The following is a 17,306-nucleotide window of genomic DNA, read 5'->3' on the forward strand; positions in this document are numbered from 1 at the left end:
ATGCTTAACCTTACTCATGATAAAAAGACTGTGTTAAAAGCACAATAACACTCATTTCCAGTAAAAATGGTAATATCAAAAATTTGACAATACATTGTTTTGGCAAGAGTGGGGCAAAACAGACACTCTTGTACTATGTTGCTGGCATTATAAATTGGTATAACTTTTGGAAGGCAACTTATCAAAAACTTTTAAAGTACATATGCCTTTTTAGTGGTAACAGAAAACCTAACTCTAATAGGCTTAAACAATAAAGAGAATTTATTGGTTCATACAAATGCAAATTCCAGCAGATGAGAGAACTTTGCAGTTGATTTGATTCCATGGATCAAAAGTATCATCAAGGATCTAATGTCCTTCTGTCAGATCTGTCTTCCAAAGTGTGAGCTTCATCATAAATTTGACTTCCTTCTTGGTAGCAAAAGGGCTGTAGCATTAGAAGGCTCCACATCAGCCACACCACACTGTCCAAAAGAAAAGACAAAATCAGCTTGTTATCCGTCTCAGAAGAGCAAAGAACAAAACCAAAACCAAAACCTTCTCCCATATACTTCAACAAACATCCTCTACCATTTCATTTACTTGAACTGGGCCAATGGCCCATTCCTGAACAATCTCCTTGACAGGAGAATGGTTTGCATTCATTGGCTATGACCTGGATAGTCAGAACCAATCACTAAGGCATGGGGGATGGATTTACCCTGATTGGGTTAGGAGGGTGGTGCCCCCCAGCCAGAAGCTGGGGCTGAGATCAATTCCACCGCTTCAAACTTTATGAGCACTATAACAATGGGGAAGATGTAGAATGGAAGTTGGGCAGGGAATCACATCCGCCACTAACCACTTTGATCCAGGAACCATACTTCTAGGAATTTATCCTATAAATATACTGGCAGATGTATACAAATGAAGTATGTATTACACACTTCAATTATTATTATATTATATTACAAAGGAGGCTGCATGTAATAACAAGATACTGAAAACAATGAAAATGCCTGGAACTGGTCAAATAAATGATACAATCATAAAAAAGAAAAGGCAGCTGTAAATGTATTATTATGACACAATCTCAAAGATACATTGTGAAAAAAGCAGAGTGAATAGCCTGCTGCCATTTGTGAACAAAAGGGAGAAAAAATGGATATAGGTATATAGATATAGATAGATTTTTAAGGGGAAGGGGGAAGGTAAATTTTTTTTCATCAAAATATCTGCCAGATAGAGATACTCAGACACATGTACACACACACATACACCAATTTATACTTGCATGTGCATGATTTGCACAGAATGTATCTGGAAGATTCACGAGAAACTGAGACTAGTGGTAGTCTCTGGAAAGAGAACCAAGGGAACGAGGGACTAGGAGTAGGAGTAATATATAACTTTCATTGTATATCCTTTTATATTGCTTGAATTTTCTTACCATGTGCATGTATTTTTAGTTAAAATATGTATTAACTACATGTTTCTATGTGTTACCTGTCAGATTGGCAAAGACAAAAATATATTTAAAGATTTCATTTATTTATTTGAGAGAGAGACAGTGAGAGAGAGTATGAGCGAGAAGGTCGGAGAGAGAAGAAGACTCCCCATGGAGCTGGAAGCCTGATGCGGGACTTGATCCCAGGACTCCAGGATCATGACCTGAGCTGAAGGCAGTCGTCCAACCAACTGAGCCACCCAGGCGTCCCAAGACAAAAATATTTAATAGTTGGTAAAAACGGTGGGAAACAGGCCCTCATGTATATTGTTATTTAATATAATACATCCTCTTTGAAGGCAATTTGGCATTATTTATTAAAACTAATAACACACGAGGCGCCTGGGTGGCTCAGTCAGTTAAAGGCCTGACTCTTGATTTTGGCTCAGGTCATGATCTCAGGGTTGTGGGATCAAGCCCCATGTCAGGCTCCACACTCAGTGCAGAGTCTGCTTGTCCCTCTCCCTCTGCTCCTTTCCCTCCTCGTGCATACACACACACACTCTCTCTCTCTCTCTCAAATAAATAAATAAAATCTTAAAAGGAGCCAGCCTTCTGTGGTTGGCTAGAAATGTTCTGTATTTAGACCTGGGTGGGGGCTTTTACATAAATGTATACACATATAAAAATATATACTTGGAGTGCCTGGGTGGCTCAGTGGTTTAAGCCTCTGCCTTCAGCTCAGATCATGAGGTAAGGGTCATGGGATTGAGCCCCGCAACAGGCTTTCTGCTCAGCAGGGAGCATGCGTCCTCCTCTCTCTCTCTCTCTCTCTCTCTCTGCCTGCCTCTCTGCCTACTTGTGATCGCTGCCTGTCAAATAAATAAATAAAATCTTTAAAATATATATATATATTTAAGATATATGCATTTTACTAAAATATAAGTTATATACCTCAATACATGAAAAAAAGGAAGGAGGTAGATTATACAGTGATATGGAATAAATTTCAAGATATATTTATAAGTGTGTATAGTGATATATATATGTCACTATATATATATATATATATATATATATATATATATATATATGTACACATATATATGGTACATTGAGAGTAGAGGAAACAATGAATAACCACAATTCTGCTGGATAAGTGCTGGAACAGACTTTTGCTCTGAAGTCATCTGATTTCTGGTGGCCTACAGCTTAAGTCTATTTATTTATTTATAAAGATTTATGTATTTATTTATTTATTTACTTATCTGAGAGAGATTGAGTGGGAGGGAGAAGGAGAGGGACTCTGAAGCAGAAACTCCCCCTCTCCTGTGCTGAGCACAGAGCCCAATGTGGACTTGATCCCACCACCATGTGATCATGACCTGAGCCAAAACCAAGAGTCAGATGCTTAACCAACTGAGGTACCCAATTGCCCCCCTCCCCCACAGCCCAAGTTTGAAAGGCCCCATCCTTACAGGTGATATCCAACTGAAGTTCAGGTGAAGAAGAGAGAAAACAGCAGGATTTGAAGAAAAAATATCTGAGAATTGATGAAAGATGCCAATCTTTATATAAGATAAGACATATAAGAAAGATGCTTCACTCGCTCTCCCACTCCCCCTGCTTGTGTTCCCTCTCTTGCTCGCTCTCTGTCAAATAAATTTTAAAAAAATCTTTTTTTGGGACGCCTGGGTGGCTCAGTTGGTTAAGCAGCTGCCTTCGGCTCAGGTCATGATCCCAGCGTCCTGGGATCGAGTCCCCTTTCGGGCTCCTTGCTCTGCAGGGAGCCTGCTTCTCCCTCTGACTCTGCCTGTCACTCTGTCTGCCTGTGCTTGTTCCTGCTTGCTCGCTCTCTGACAAACAAATAAATAAAATCTTTAAAAAAAAAAATCTTTTTTTAAAAGATTATTTATTTATTTATTTGACAGGTACAAGTAGGCAGAGAGGCGGGCAGAGAGAGTTGGAAGCAGGCTCCCTGCTGAGCAGAAAGCCAGATGCAGGGCTCGATCCCAGGACCCTGGGACCATGACCCGAGCTGAAGGCAGAGGCTTCAACCCACTGAGCCACCCAGGCGCCCCTAAATAAATAAAATCTTTAAAAACAAAAAAACACATAATAATAAAAAATATATATAATGGGGGAAAAGATCCCATTCATAGTAGTGGGGAAAAAATGACAGAAGTAAATCCAACAAGGAATGTACAAAAAGGGGAGCCTGTGGGGCTCAGCCAGTAGAGCATCTGATTCTTACCTTAGGGTTTCAAGTTCAAGCCCCACATTGGATGTAGAGATTACTTAAAAATAAAATCACACAAAAAAGATATGTACAAAACATTTACATGAATAAAACTAAAAAATATTGCTGAAGGCTATAAGTATGAAGATCTGAAATATAGATAGATGCACAATATTCCTGAATGAGAGGTTTCATAATTGAAAAAAATTTCAAATAACTACAAATTTCCATAACAATCTCATTGGGATTTGGAGGGGGGCTAGGGTGGGAATACCAGACAAGCTGGTTCTGAAGTTTATCTGAAAGAATACACAGAAAAAGACAAGAAACTTTTAAAAGATAGAAAAAAGAAATAAGGGAAGACTTGCCTACCCAACATAAAATTACTATATAAAAGTGTGATAAGCTTCAAGAATAGACAAATAGGGGCGCCTGGCTGGCTCACTCGGTAGAGCATGAAACTCTTGATCTCTGGCTTGTGAAATGGAGCACCAAGTTGGGTGTACAGATTACTTAAAAAAAATAGACAAACAAACAAGCAGAACTGAATAGAGAGACAGTTACATATGGTAATTTATCTATTTTTTAAAGTAATCTCTATACCCAAGGTAGGGCTCAAACTTACAACCCTAAGACCAGGTTGCACGCTGGTCTTGCAATTGAACCAGCCAGGCACCCCTTATGTGGGAATTTAGTATGAAAAACACAGCATTTCAGAATCCTTATGAGACACTACTAAAAGTATACTAATATATAAAGTATGTACAAACCCAAAGGACAAAAAGTTCTAGGTGTTCTCTAGAACCAGGAAAGCCATTTGAGAAATGGTACCTGAAATAGTAAGTAGGAAGAAATTCTGATCTAGTGCAAAGGATACAGAGCCACCCAGGGGCGTGGGTCAGTTAAGTGTCCATTTCTCGATCTCAGCTCATGTCTTGATCTTAGGGCTGTGAGTACAAGCCCCATGTTGGGCTCCACACTGGGCATGGAGCTTACATTAAAAAAAACAACAACAACAACAACAACAACAAAAACTGGAAAAAAAGGATACAGATGAGAAGGGGCAATTTCACCAGTAAAACTATGGAAAGGTTCCAGGATCCAAGACAAGAGGAATATGAATGACACATGGGGCTGAAAATTAAGTTAGTTAATTTATTAATTATTATTATTGTTGTTACTATTTTTTAGAGAAAAGCAGGCTCCCGATAAGCAGGGAACCCAATGGGGGACTCAATCCCAAGACTCTGGAATCCTGACCTGAGCCAAAGGCAGACACTTAACCATCTAAGCCATCCAGGCGCCACTGAAAACTAAGTTTAACCAAAAGTCTATATATGGATATTCAGTTAAAAAAAAATGCTCACCCCCTAGGGGCGCCTGGGTGGCTCAGTGGGTTAAAGCCTTTGCCTTCAGCTCAGGTCATGATCCCAGGGTCCTGGGATCGAGCCCCGCATCGGGCTGTCTGCTCAGCAGGGAGCCTGCTTCCTCCTCTCTCTCTGCCTACCTCTCTGCCTACTTGTGATCTCTCTCTCTGTCAAATAAATAAATAAAATCTTTAAAAAAAGAAAAGAAATACTAGCACAAATAATCAAAGATACATGTCAAATGATTTTCCTTGCTGCATAATTTGTAATAACAAAAACCTAGAAACAACCTAAGTGTCCATCTATAGGGGAACAGATAGATAAATTATGGCATATATGTACAATCAAGTACAATACAGTACAAAAAAGAATGTCTGAGATCTGACATGGAAATATCTTCAAGGACCATAAAGTGACATATTTAATGATTAAGCAAGCAATGGAAAAATACTATAGAATGATTTCAAATTGGGGCACCTGGGTGGCTCAGTGGGTTAAGCCTCTGCCTTTGGCTCAGGTCATGATCCCAGGGTCCTGGGATTGAGCCCTGCATCGGGATCCCTGTTGGCAGGGAGCCTGCTTCCCCCCACCTCTGTCTGCCTCTCTGCCTACTTGTGATCTCTGTCAAAAAAAATAAATAAAATAAAATCTTTTTTTTAAAAAGAATGATTTCAAATTGTCCAAAAAGTAAAACAAATTTCTCCATATGTATATAGATAGCCACTTGGACTTTTACTATGTCCCTACATGTTATATGCCAATATGTTTGCAAATGCATAGAAAAGGATATACACCAAACTAACAGTGACTTCCTCTGTAGGATAAATTTAAGGGTTCAAATATTTTATTTTCCATTTATTCAACTTCTGGAGTTTTTGTTTTTTTTAAGGATGAAAGTTGAATATTTAAGTGTCACATTGATGAAGATGATACTCAAATCTATTTTCAGTGCTGACTTTTCTCATGAACTCCAATTTTGCATTTATAATTAACTTCCTGCTAGCATTTCTACTCATGTTTTGCCATAATTTCAAGCTCATATCTAAAATAAAATTATCAGAATTTTCAAATATTACTTCTAGTTCCCACTTCTATTTTTGTTAAATGCACTCACCTTCTACCTATTACTTGAACTTGAAGCCTTGGAGTAGTCATCTCATACCATTTCATCCCATATCAGAAAAAAAAAATCTCTAAGTCCAAGGTTTATCTCTTTTTAAATAATATCTTACATGTCTCTTTCCTGTCTATTCTTTGCTACTCTAATTCAGGCCCTTCATTCAACAAATATTTATTAAGCATGTCTCATATATGTGCTAGGCAGCTTTAGGTTCTGGGAATAGCATGTAAGTACAGACTTATAGTCCAGTGAAAGAAATAATGTACAAATAAAAAAATGATTATGCATTAATAGTGCTATCATTTTTATAATGCTTACCCTATATCAGTACCTATACTAAGCTCTTTAGATATGTTAACTCATTTAATACTACTAATGACCTTATGATATAGGCACTATTATTAATCCCATTTTACAGTTGGGGAAACTGAGGCACATAACTCTTAAGTAGTCTAAGGTCATATAGCTAGTAAGTGGAAGAGTCATGATTTGAATCCAGGCAGGCTGATGTTATAATATGTCCTCTTAACTGTTAATGCTATACTGTTTCTCATGTAAAGAAACCTCAGTTGATGATAAAGGCTATGGGGAAAATCAAACGGGGTAATGTGATAGTAACGTGGACAGAAGGTGCTAATTTAGAGGCGATGGTCAAGAAAGGCCTCTCTAAGAGGTAATTCTTTTGTGTAGAAACTTGAGCAGTTTGACCTGTAAAGCTTCTCACTGTGGGTTTTGCTGATTACACAGGCATTGTGCAGTTCCTCTATTTCCTACAAACTGGCAGCTGGATCGAAAGACTAAATCAAACTTGGGTTCCATCTCTTTGGTATGACTATAGGATGGACACAATGTCTGACATCTCTTACTAATCTTAAAGCACTTAAAGCACTCTCTTTATAATCTTAAACCTGTTGATGCTTACTACTTATAGCTATTTATCAAGGATTGCCAAAAAGTGATGCTCTGATTTTATTATTTCTTTTCATTCACTGGAATAGTTTTGCAAAAAGACGTACCACTCTATCTTGTTACCCAATTCAGATAGGAAAGGCAGGATAAATGCTTGATTCTCTCTTTATTAATTAATTTTCAAGATAATGAATTGGTTACCTATCATGAGCTGAAATATGAATGAGAAGAAGGAGCCAGCTATTCAAAAACCTGGAAGGGGGATCAGATATTACAGAGACGTTGAGGAAGGAGTGAGTTGCGTTAAGTTTAAGAAACACAGAAGAGCATGGCCACATTACTTTCATTCTTACCTGGGGACTATCTTGTTACAGACTGATTATTTCCCCTTACAATTCATATATTGAAACCCTATCCCTCAATATGATGGTATTGGGAGGTAGGGCCTTTGGGAGGTAATTAGGATTAGATGAGGACATAAATAAGATTAGTGCCCTTTTAAGAGTCATGAGAGAGCTTTCTTCCTTTCTCTGCTCTCTATAGCAAGTAGAGTAATCCCCCTCATCAGAATTCAACTGTGGAAAAATAAATTTCTGTTGTTTATAAAATACCCAGTCTATGATACTTTGTCACAGCAGCCTAAATTAAGACATACCTCTTACATCTATGACTCCTTCCTCCATTCTTACTACCATGCCCACTTAGTCTGCAGCCTTAACTTTCTCCCCTGGACCACTGCCAATTATCTTCAATTAGTTTCACTGCCTTCAACTATCTCGTCCATCCTACTCAATTAAATCCCTACTCATCAGAAGATTTCAGTTTGGTGTATAACTATTTTTGGTGACAATGGATCCACAATTACAGATGTCACTGGCAAAATAGGATTCATTTAGTGGAGGGAGGTGTTTGCTGGAACACCAAAGAACGTGGGCTTTGTAGTCAAGACCTAGATTTGTGTCCCAGGCTCTGATACCTGATAGCTCTGTGACCTGGGGAAAATTATGTAACCCCCCTGAAGCTCAATTTCTTCGTGTTTTATAAAAATGATAATAAGGGGGCACCTGGGTGGCTCAGTGGATTAAGCCTCTGCCTTCGGCTCAGGTCATGATCTCGGGGTCCTGGGATCGAGTCCCGCATCGGGCTCTCTGCTCAGCAGGGAGCCTGCTTCCTCCTCTCTCTCTCTCTGCCTGCCTCTCTGCCTACTTGTAATCTCTCTCTGTCAAATAAATAAAAAATAAATATTAAAAAAAAATGATAATAAGGGCACCTGGGTGGCTCAGTCAGTTAAGCATCTATCTTTGGCTCAGGCCATGATCCCAAGGCCTTGCTGAGCAGGGAGCCTGCTTCTCTCTCTCCCCCCAGGTTGTGCTCTCTCTATCTCTGGCTCTCTCTCCCAAATAAATAAAATATTTAAGAAATAATAATAATAATAATAATGCTTTGAATACACTGTTCTAAGAATTAAATATATATTATCATTTGAGATACATGTATATATTATATAGAGATAGAAAAAGATAACAGAATAGACAGATTTAAATAAAGAGTAGTTTAATTTTTTGCTACTCCTCCCACCATGCCTCTTGCAGAAGCTCCAAGTTCAATGATGAATTCCTCCTTAAAACCCCAGTCATTGCTAAGGGCTATTCTAGAGCCATTTGAAAATATCCAAAACCTAAGGACCCTGGAGTCCTAGAAGAGCCCCTTTGCCAAGCCCATCTGGGAACCAATGAAGCCCTCGGTTAATCACTCATATCACACATTGATGTAACACTTCTCCAAACAACTTTTATGTCTCTGATCTCTTCAACTCTAATCTCAGTGGAACCCTTAGGTACTTTACCTTTCAATTTATCCAGATCAGTTATTATTTCCCAGTTACACCAGATTCAGTGTTATGGTCTTTTGGATCCCTGCTTCCACTGTCCTCTTTCTTCCTTTCTGCTCCCCAAATCCTAGAACACTTGCTACAGAGAGAACAGAGCAGACCAACATAAATTCATGCTATCCAATTTCAAAATGGCCTTTGCAGTTGCTCAGCAACTCCTTTATTTGTCTCATACGTTCCCTGGCACTCTCCCCGCAGAGGCTGTTCCAGACCCTCCTCATTCTACTCAATCTCCCTGCTTCTACTTCTACCAAATTCATAGCAGACATTTTCATCAAATTAACTGTCCCTCCTGCAACAAATAGGTAATATCTTTCTCCCTTCCAGCCGTGTTCTCTGGACATCCAATTCCCTTCCTGGAAAAAGCAATCAGTATTTTTTTTCTTTAGGTTTTATTTTTTTAGAGAGAGAATCTCAAGAGAATGCGTGTGGAGTACAGAGCCTGACAGTGTTCAATCCCTGTGACCCTGAGATCACAACCTGAGCCAAAACCAAGAGTCAGATGCCTAACCAACTGACACACCCAGGTACCCCAAGCAACCAATATTCTTTTTTTTTTTTAAAGATTTTATTTGTTTATTTGACAGAGAGAAATCACAAGTAGATGGAGAGGCAGGCAGAGAGAGAGGAAGGGAAGCAGGCTCCCTGCTGAGCAGAGAGCCCGATGCGGGACTCGATCCCAAGACCCTGAGATCATGACCCGAGCCGAAGGCAGTGGCTTAACCCACTGAGCCACCCAGGTGCCCCAACCAATATTCTTATTTATCCTTTTAGAGATATTTTATGATTCCACAAGCAAAAGTATGGAAAACAAAGAGCTTGCACTGGCCATTAAAGATAAATAGGATTTGGATAAATGGAGACAAAGGAGATGATAATCCAAGCAGAGGAAACATCCTGGAGAAAGGCACAGAGGTGGGAATGAATGGATAAGATATATTTAGAAAACGGTATAGCGAGTAGAGTAATCCCCTGAGAAATAATCCCAACTGCTGCCTCAAGTACTACATCTTCTTTTCCAGTTCTGACTTCAGCCTGATCACCATTTCCTTGCCTGCCCTGCTCAACATACCAGCAGAATAGAAATCTGACACTGCACAGCCCCTCACCCATCCTATCTTGCCTGGACCTCTGTTACTATTTATTGAGCTCTGACCCCAACCATCTGTTTCAGTACTGCTAAAGAGTCCTAGCTCTTTCCTGAGTCACTTGCCAAGCCAGACACCTTCCACTTCTTTGGTCACATGGACAATTTCTCTATCCCACTGAAAACAGGACAACAGAGATAGAGGATGCATGGTACAGACACTGATTTTACCAACATATGTAACAGAAGTCAAGGAAACATTTAAAACTATACAGCAGAGATGCAAACAGCAAAACGGAGACTGTGTGAAACTACTGAAAATAATCTGATTTCCTCAATAAAAAGTTGTAAGAAAAAAAGGGATAAAAGAGAATCTTTAGTTTTAAAGTTTTAAACCCCATATATGGGGTGCCTGGCTGGGTCAGTGGGTGGAGCATATGACTTGATCTCTGGGTTATGAGTTCAAGCCCCACAGTGGGCATAGTGCTTAATTTAAAAAGATAGATAAAAGTGACATACAATACATATCCACCAATCACAATGTGTAGGCTTTATTTTGATACTGATTCCAAAAAAAGGTGTAAAAAATTCTTTTGACATTTATGAAACTACTGGAAATTTAAATACTGATTGGCATTTAATGATATTAAAGGGAATATTGCTTTTGTGTGTGAATGGTATTTTTTTTCAAAGATTTTATTCATTTATTTGAAAAAGAGAGATCACAAGTAGGCAGAGAGGCAGGAAGAGAGAGAGGAGGAAGCAGGCTCCCCACTGAGCAGAGAACCTGATGCGGGGCTCGATCCCAGGATCCTGAGATCATGACCCGAGCTGAAGGCAGAGGCTTTAACCCACTGAGCCACCCAGGCGTCCTGTGTGCAAATGGTATTACAACTATGATTTTTCTTAAAAAAGGATCCTTACCTCTTAAAGATACATGCTGAAATATTAAAGTATGGAATGATATCATGTCTGGGATATGCTCCAAAATAATGTAGAAAGGAGGAAACAGATGAAACAAGTATGTGAGAATTGATACTAGTTGAAGCTGAGTGTGTGGTAAATGGGGTTTGTTATGCTATTCTACTTTTGTATATGCTTCAAATTCTCTACAGAAAAAAAAGCCCTTTAAAATAATGTTATTGAATTGTCAAGCATCTCAAGAAAGTGTATTAGTCTGAAGGAGTGGAACAGGAGGAGCTGGAATTTGAGAAGAGGAAGATCTGTTAAGAGCCTCTGTGGGGAGAGTGCCAGGGAAAGTATGAGACAAATAAAAGAGTTGCTGAGCAGCTGCAAAGACCAAGTTGAAATTAGACAGCAAGAATTTATATTGGTCTACTCAGTTCTCCCTGTAGCGAGTGTTCTGGGATTTGGGAAGCAGAAAGGGAGAAAGGGGACAGTGGAGGCAAGGATCCCAGAAATAGTAACTCTGAATCTGGTGTAAAAGTTGTTTGAAAGGTGTTATATCAATGTGAGGTATCACTGATCCACCAAGTGCTTTGTTGTTGCCTGGATAGGCTTGTCGAAGGGACTCTGCTAGACTAGAGTGGCTTGGTGTTATGCTTGGCATCTAAGACCCCTCTTCTAAGACCCCAGTTGGGTCCTTAGGATTCGGATATTCTCAGATGGCTCTAGGACAGCTCTCAGCAATGAATGAGTTTTAATCAGTAGCTATGTTACTTCAAGCAATGCACAGTGGCATTCTATACATGATGCTTTATTCCTTCAGCAGGTGAATACAATCTCCCTTAATCCTAGAGCTGAGGCAATGAATGGTATGTTAAACATGTTATCACTAAAACAACAACAACAACAAAAACAACATGTTATCACTTTGTGCACTAGCAAAACCTGACTGTCAAGAAAATCCCATTTTCTTATTGAAACATTATAAACAGGATATTGAAAATGTGTCCCTCCTAAGAGAAAAAAACACCCCAACCTAATAGTCTGAAGTGAAAGCTTTTGGTGATGAGAGAGAAGAGTAATAGTAGTACTATTAATAGCAAACACTTATATAGTACTTACTATATACGCCAAGCACTGTTCTATATATGTGTTAGCTATTATTACTGTAATATACAAATCTGGACCTCAAAGGAAAGCTATGACCTAGAGATAAGCATGTGTGAGTCATCTGGATGCGGGTGGTATTTTAAGTCACGGACATAACTGAGAATGTCTAGAAGAGTTATATATAGGAAGAGAGCAAACTAGGGCTAAGTCCTGAGGAACTTCATCATTTGATGGCCAGGTAGAAAAAGAAGAGCCTGCAAAGGAGACTGAAAGGAGTGGCCAGATAAGTAGGAGGAAAACCAAGAGAAGCTGTGGGTCATAGAAGCCAATGTATTGAATGTATTTCAAGGAAGAAACTATTATGAGTGTCAGTCTTTGCTTATGAGATCAAGTAAGACAAGGACCAAAAAGTATCCACAGGATTTAGTGACTTGATGGCCCAAAGTGACCTTATCACCACAGACTGAGTGGGTTGGAAGTCAGATTAAAGTGTGTTTTGAAGGGAATAGGAAGGTAGAAATAAAAAATGAATAGTTATTTCAAGAAGTTCAGGGGCGCCTGGGGGGCTCAGTGGGTTAAGCCTCTGCCTTCAGGTCAGGTCATGATCTCAGGGTCTTGGGATGGAGCCCCGCATCAGGCTCTCTGCTCAGTGGGGAGCCTGCCCCCCTCCCCCTCTGCCTGCCTCTCTGCCTACTTGTGATATCTGTCAAATAAATAAATAAAATCTTTTTTTTAAATAAAAAGTTCACTTATAAAGGAGAGAAAGGAGTTAAGTAGCAGCTGGAAAGGGTTATGTAGTCTAGTGAAATTGTTTTTGTAAAATCGGAGACTTGAGCAAGTTTAAAGGTCAATGAAAATATCCAATGAGAGGGAAAGGTTGAATAAACGGGAGAGAGAAAGGATAATTAGTAGTGTAAAGTTTCTGGGAAGGTGTGAGGGAACAGGATACAAAGCACAATGGGAAGACATGAAAAGTGTAAAGGAAGTAAGGAGAGGATTTGCGCCAATGTGAACCAATATGTACATGTGATGATAGGAAGTAGGGAAGTAAATGAGTTAATGCATGCAAAGCTCTTAGCATAGTGCCTGACAGGTTAGTTTGTATGAGAAACAGTAGCTATGGTTATTGTTGTTGTTATTATTGTTAATGTTATGCACCTGTTTGAAACTTTCTTACATTTTAGGCTTTGGACTGTGTAAAATAAGTATGCTACTTTATTAATTCTGTAAACTTGAAATTTTATAGATCAAGTTTATATACAACAAGGGTTACTTGAACTTTCTGATTCTTCACCTTCATCCTCTCCAGGAATTCTGGGTAGTTGCTGGTCCCCTGATTTTGATAAGATAGAAAAAAGTTGTACATTTAAGATCAGTGCACTTTCTGCACTTTTCTATACACATTCTACACCTCTAAATTTTTAAAATGTCCATCTAAGCCCCTATTGATGTCAACTCACCTATAGAAAAATGACATTAAAAGTAAACTGCTGCCAGGGTTTGAAAGAACCTGAAAGGTTCAGGTCAAAGGGGAAAATTATTTGCACTTTAAATCTGTAGTATGAGAGCAAAGAAATGAGCCAGAAATGCTGAATATCCTGAAAGCCCAGGAAGCCCCTTTAACTCTGATCAAACTTCTCTGTGACATAGAGATGCATTCCTTGGATGCATTCTCCAATATCCCCTAATCTTGCCTCAATCTCCAAATTCTCAGCCATGCTATCCTGTGACCCCTTTCCTTTGCTGCCCATGTCCGTTCTCCCACCTACATTTTACTTCTAGCTCTCAATGAGACCTTACGTTCCTTGAATCTGAACTGAGAGAAAAGGGTGCTACGAAAAGAATTTGAGATCATTTTGAGGCTTGGTGAAACTTCGTAGTGTGAAGTTTCTTAGAGTTTGAATCTCCCAGATTCCTGGCCACCCTGTAGCCAGGTACTAAATACAACTCAAGGGAGACTCAAGAGATTATCACTCCTCTGATTAAGAATCTACATTTAATTTATTTTTTTAAGATTTTATTTGACAGACAGTGATCACAAGTAGGCAGAGAGGCAGGCAGAAGGCTCCCTGCTGAGCAGAGAGCCCGATGTGGGGCTGGATCCTAGGACCTGAGATCATGACCAGAGTGGAAGACAGAGGCTTAACCCACTAAGCCACGCAGGCGCCCGAATCTACATTTTAATGAGTCACCTGGGTGGCTTATTTATGCAACTGCCTTAAGCTCAGGTCATGATCCCAGAGTCCTGGGATGGAACCCTGCATTGGGCTCCCTGCTCAGCAGGGCATCTGTTTCTTCCTTTTTCTCTGTCCCTCCCCACTGCTTATGCTATTGCTCGCACTCTCTCTTTCTCAAATAAATAAATAAATAAGCTTTTAAAAAAGAATCTACAGGGCGCCTGGGTGGCTCAGTGGGTTAAGCCGCTGCCTTCGGCTCAGGTCATGATCTCAGGGTCCTGGGATCGAGTCCCGCATCGGGCTCTCTGCTCAGCAGGGAGCCTGCTTCCACCTCTCTCTCTCTCTGCCTGCCTCTCTGCCTACTTGTGATCTCTCTCTGTCAAATAAATAAATAAAATCTTTAAAAATAAATAAATAAAAAAAGAAAAAAGAATCTACATTTTTAAAAGGCAGCGTATACTGCCTTTCTCTTTTTAAAATTTTATTTAAGTTCAATATAGTGTGCTATAAGTTTCAGTAATAGAGTTTAACTCTAACTCTCTTTTAAATCATGTTCAAAATCCTTAATCTAGAATTTTAGCCTGCTTCCAATCCAGCTTAACTCAACTCTTTTGTTCCCTCCCTTAAACTCATCCTCTGATATGTCAGCAGTGTTACAAATAGCAAAGGGACTAAGCTTGGAAAGAGTCTAAAGAGTAACATTTACTTTTTACTTTACATACTTCTGCACTAAGTATTTTACATTGAGTAATTCCTGAGTATTACTTCAGGAATTTAAAATAAAACACAAAAAGTAAAACAAAACACCTTCCAGCCTTAGCTTGGCTCTCCCCACTCTTCCATACCCATCAAAATTTCTCATTTCTAAAAATTTCCATTCAAAATTTATTTCTTACCCCTTACATTTTTGGTCAATTGATTTTCAACTAGGGTGCCAAGACAACCCAGTGGGAACAGAATAGCCTTCTCAACAAATGATGCTGGGACAACTAGATATCCACATGCAAAAACATAAAGTTGGGTCCCTACCTCATGCCATACACAAAAAAATAACTCAAAATGGATCAAAGACCTAAATGTAAAACTATAAAACCCTTCAAAAACATAGGAGCTAATCCTCTTTATGACCTCGAATTAAACAATGTTTTGGTTATCAAAAAATATAAGCAACCAAAGAAAAGATAAATTAGACTTCATAGAAGTTAAAGATGTTCGTGTACCAAAGGACACCATCAAGGAAGTAGAAAGACAAAACAAAGAATGGGAGAAAATATTTCCAAGTCATATATCTGACAAGAGACTTGTCTCCAGAATATATTAAAAAAATTCTTGGGTCGCCTGGGTGGCTCAGTAGGTTAAAGCCTCTGCCTTCGGCTCAGGTCATGATCCCAGGGTCCTGGGATCGAGCCCTCCATTGGGCTCTCTGCTCAGCGGGGAGCCTGCTTCCTCCTCTCTCTCTGCCTGCCTCTCTGCCTAGTTGTGATCTCTGTCTATCAAATAAATAAATAAAATCTTAAAAAAATTCTTACAATGCAATAAAAAGACAACAAGTTTAACAAATGGGCAAAGGACTTGAATAGACATTTCTCCAAATAAGAACACAAATGGCCAATAAGCACATGAAAAGATGCTCAACATCATTAGCATTGGGGAAATGCAGTTAAAACCATAATGAAATTCCGCTTCACACCCATTAAAAAAAGAACAAGTAACAAGTGTTATTGAAGATGGGGAGAAACTGGAACCCTTACACTGCTGTTGGAAATGTAAAATGGTACAGCCCCTTTGGAAAACAGTCTTGTAGTTTCTTAAGAGGTTAAAGTTACCATTTGACCCAGAAATTATACATCTAGGTATATATCCAGGAGAAGTGAAAACAAAAGTCCACATAAAAACTTGCATATAAATGTTCATAGGAGCATTATTCAGAATAATGGAAACAACCCAAATGTACCTCAGTTGATGAAATAAACATAATGTAGTATAAGCACACAATGGAATATTATTCAGCCATAAAAGGAATAAGGTACTGATACATGTTACAACATAGAGGAACTGTGAAAAGATTATGCTAAGTGAAAGAAGCCTCTTAAAAAAGACCACGTATTACATGATTCCAATCATATGAAATATCCATTATAGGAAAATCCATATAGTCAGAAAGTAGATTAGTGGTTGCCCACAGCTATGATTTTGGGGGGATACTGATAGTGGCTGGGTACACTAACGGGTACAGGGTTTCTTGCTGGAGTAATGAAAATTGATAGTGGTTGCACAACTCTGAGTATACTAAAAAAAAAAAATCACTGAATTTTACACTTTAAGTGGGTGAATTGTATGGTATGTGAATTGTGTCCCAACATAGCTATTAAAAAACATTCTTCCATTGAGCTTTCCCTTTCTACTATAGTCCACATTAATTGCTCCACTCTCTCTCAACAACTATAGGTCTTAATAACTGTACTGCACAATTTAACACTCAGTTAAACCACCTGATAATGTTTATTATTATTTCATGTGGATTAGTCTGTCAGCCAGACTATAATTTTCCTGAGGGGAACAAATAAGACTTTTGTTTCTCAGATAGATAGCTCTAAACTGGAAAAAAAAATTTTTTTTAAGTAAAAAAAAAAAAAAATAGTGTTATGGTTCTTACTGAATATTAAAAAAAAAAAGATAGCTCTAAATCACCTAATATACAACTGGGCACACAATAAGTATTCAGTAGATTACCTGGTGATTATAAAGAACAGATTGAATGTACATGTGCTTGTTTTCACACGTGTGTTAAAGACACACAGAAGTAGGGAGGAATGAATACAATCTTAGTGAGGTGAGAGAACGACACTATGTGAAACTGCAGAATACAAGATTTATTTAAGGGAAAAAACAGCATGGTTTGGACACTTTTGTTCTCCCCTCCTTCAGCCTGCTGCTGCTCAATGACACCACATGGCCAACCATATCCTGGTCTCTGAGATTCTAAGGGAATCACTGAGGTCTTATCTAGATACTTGACTGGTGTCACTATTCCCCCATTGCTTCCTCCTCTTCCTCCTCCTCTGTCCAGCTCA

The 17,306-nt window shown here is 38.9% G+C and overlaps 1 protein-coding gene across 6 annotated transcripts in view; it reads right to left on the reverse strand.

Moving 5' to 3' along the window:
* Nucleotides 1-238: 238 nt before the first annotated feature.
* The window catches only part of ITGB1BP2 (integrin subunit beta 1 binding protein 2), a gene marked incomplete at its 3' end in the record, with an annotated part of 20,513 nt that continues 3,445 nt past the window's right edge, over nucleotides 239-17,306 (reverse strand). For 3 of the 6 annotated variants that reach the window (XR_014306925.1, XM_082716215.1, XM_082716214.1), the window contains one exon: nucleotides 239-464. Coding sequence is in view for 4 of the 6 variants with exons in the window: in XM_082716215.1 (XP_082572341.1) it covers nucleotides 393-464 (72 nt within the window). Of the gene's footprint in view, nucleotides 465-8,907; nucleotides 9,032-13,349; nucleotides 13,389-17,306 lie in introns of all 6 variants that reach the window. The other 3 variants (XM_082716213.1, XM_082716216.1, XR_014306926.1) reach the window with 2 other exon arrangements.

The sequence above is a fragment of the Mustela nivalis genome (genome assembly GCF_964662115.1).
Source record: "Mustela nivalis genome assembly, chromosome: X".
NCBI lineage: Eukaryota > Metazoa > Chordata > Mammalia > Carnivora > Mustelidae > Mustela > Mustela nivalis.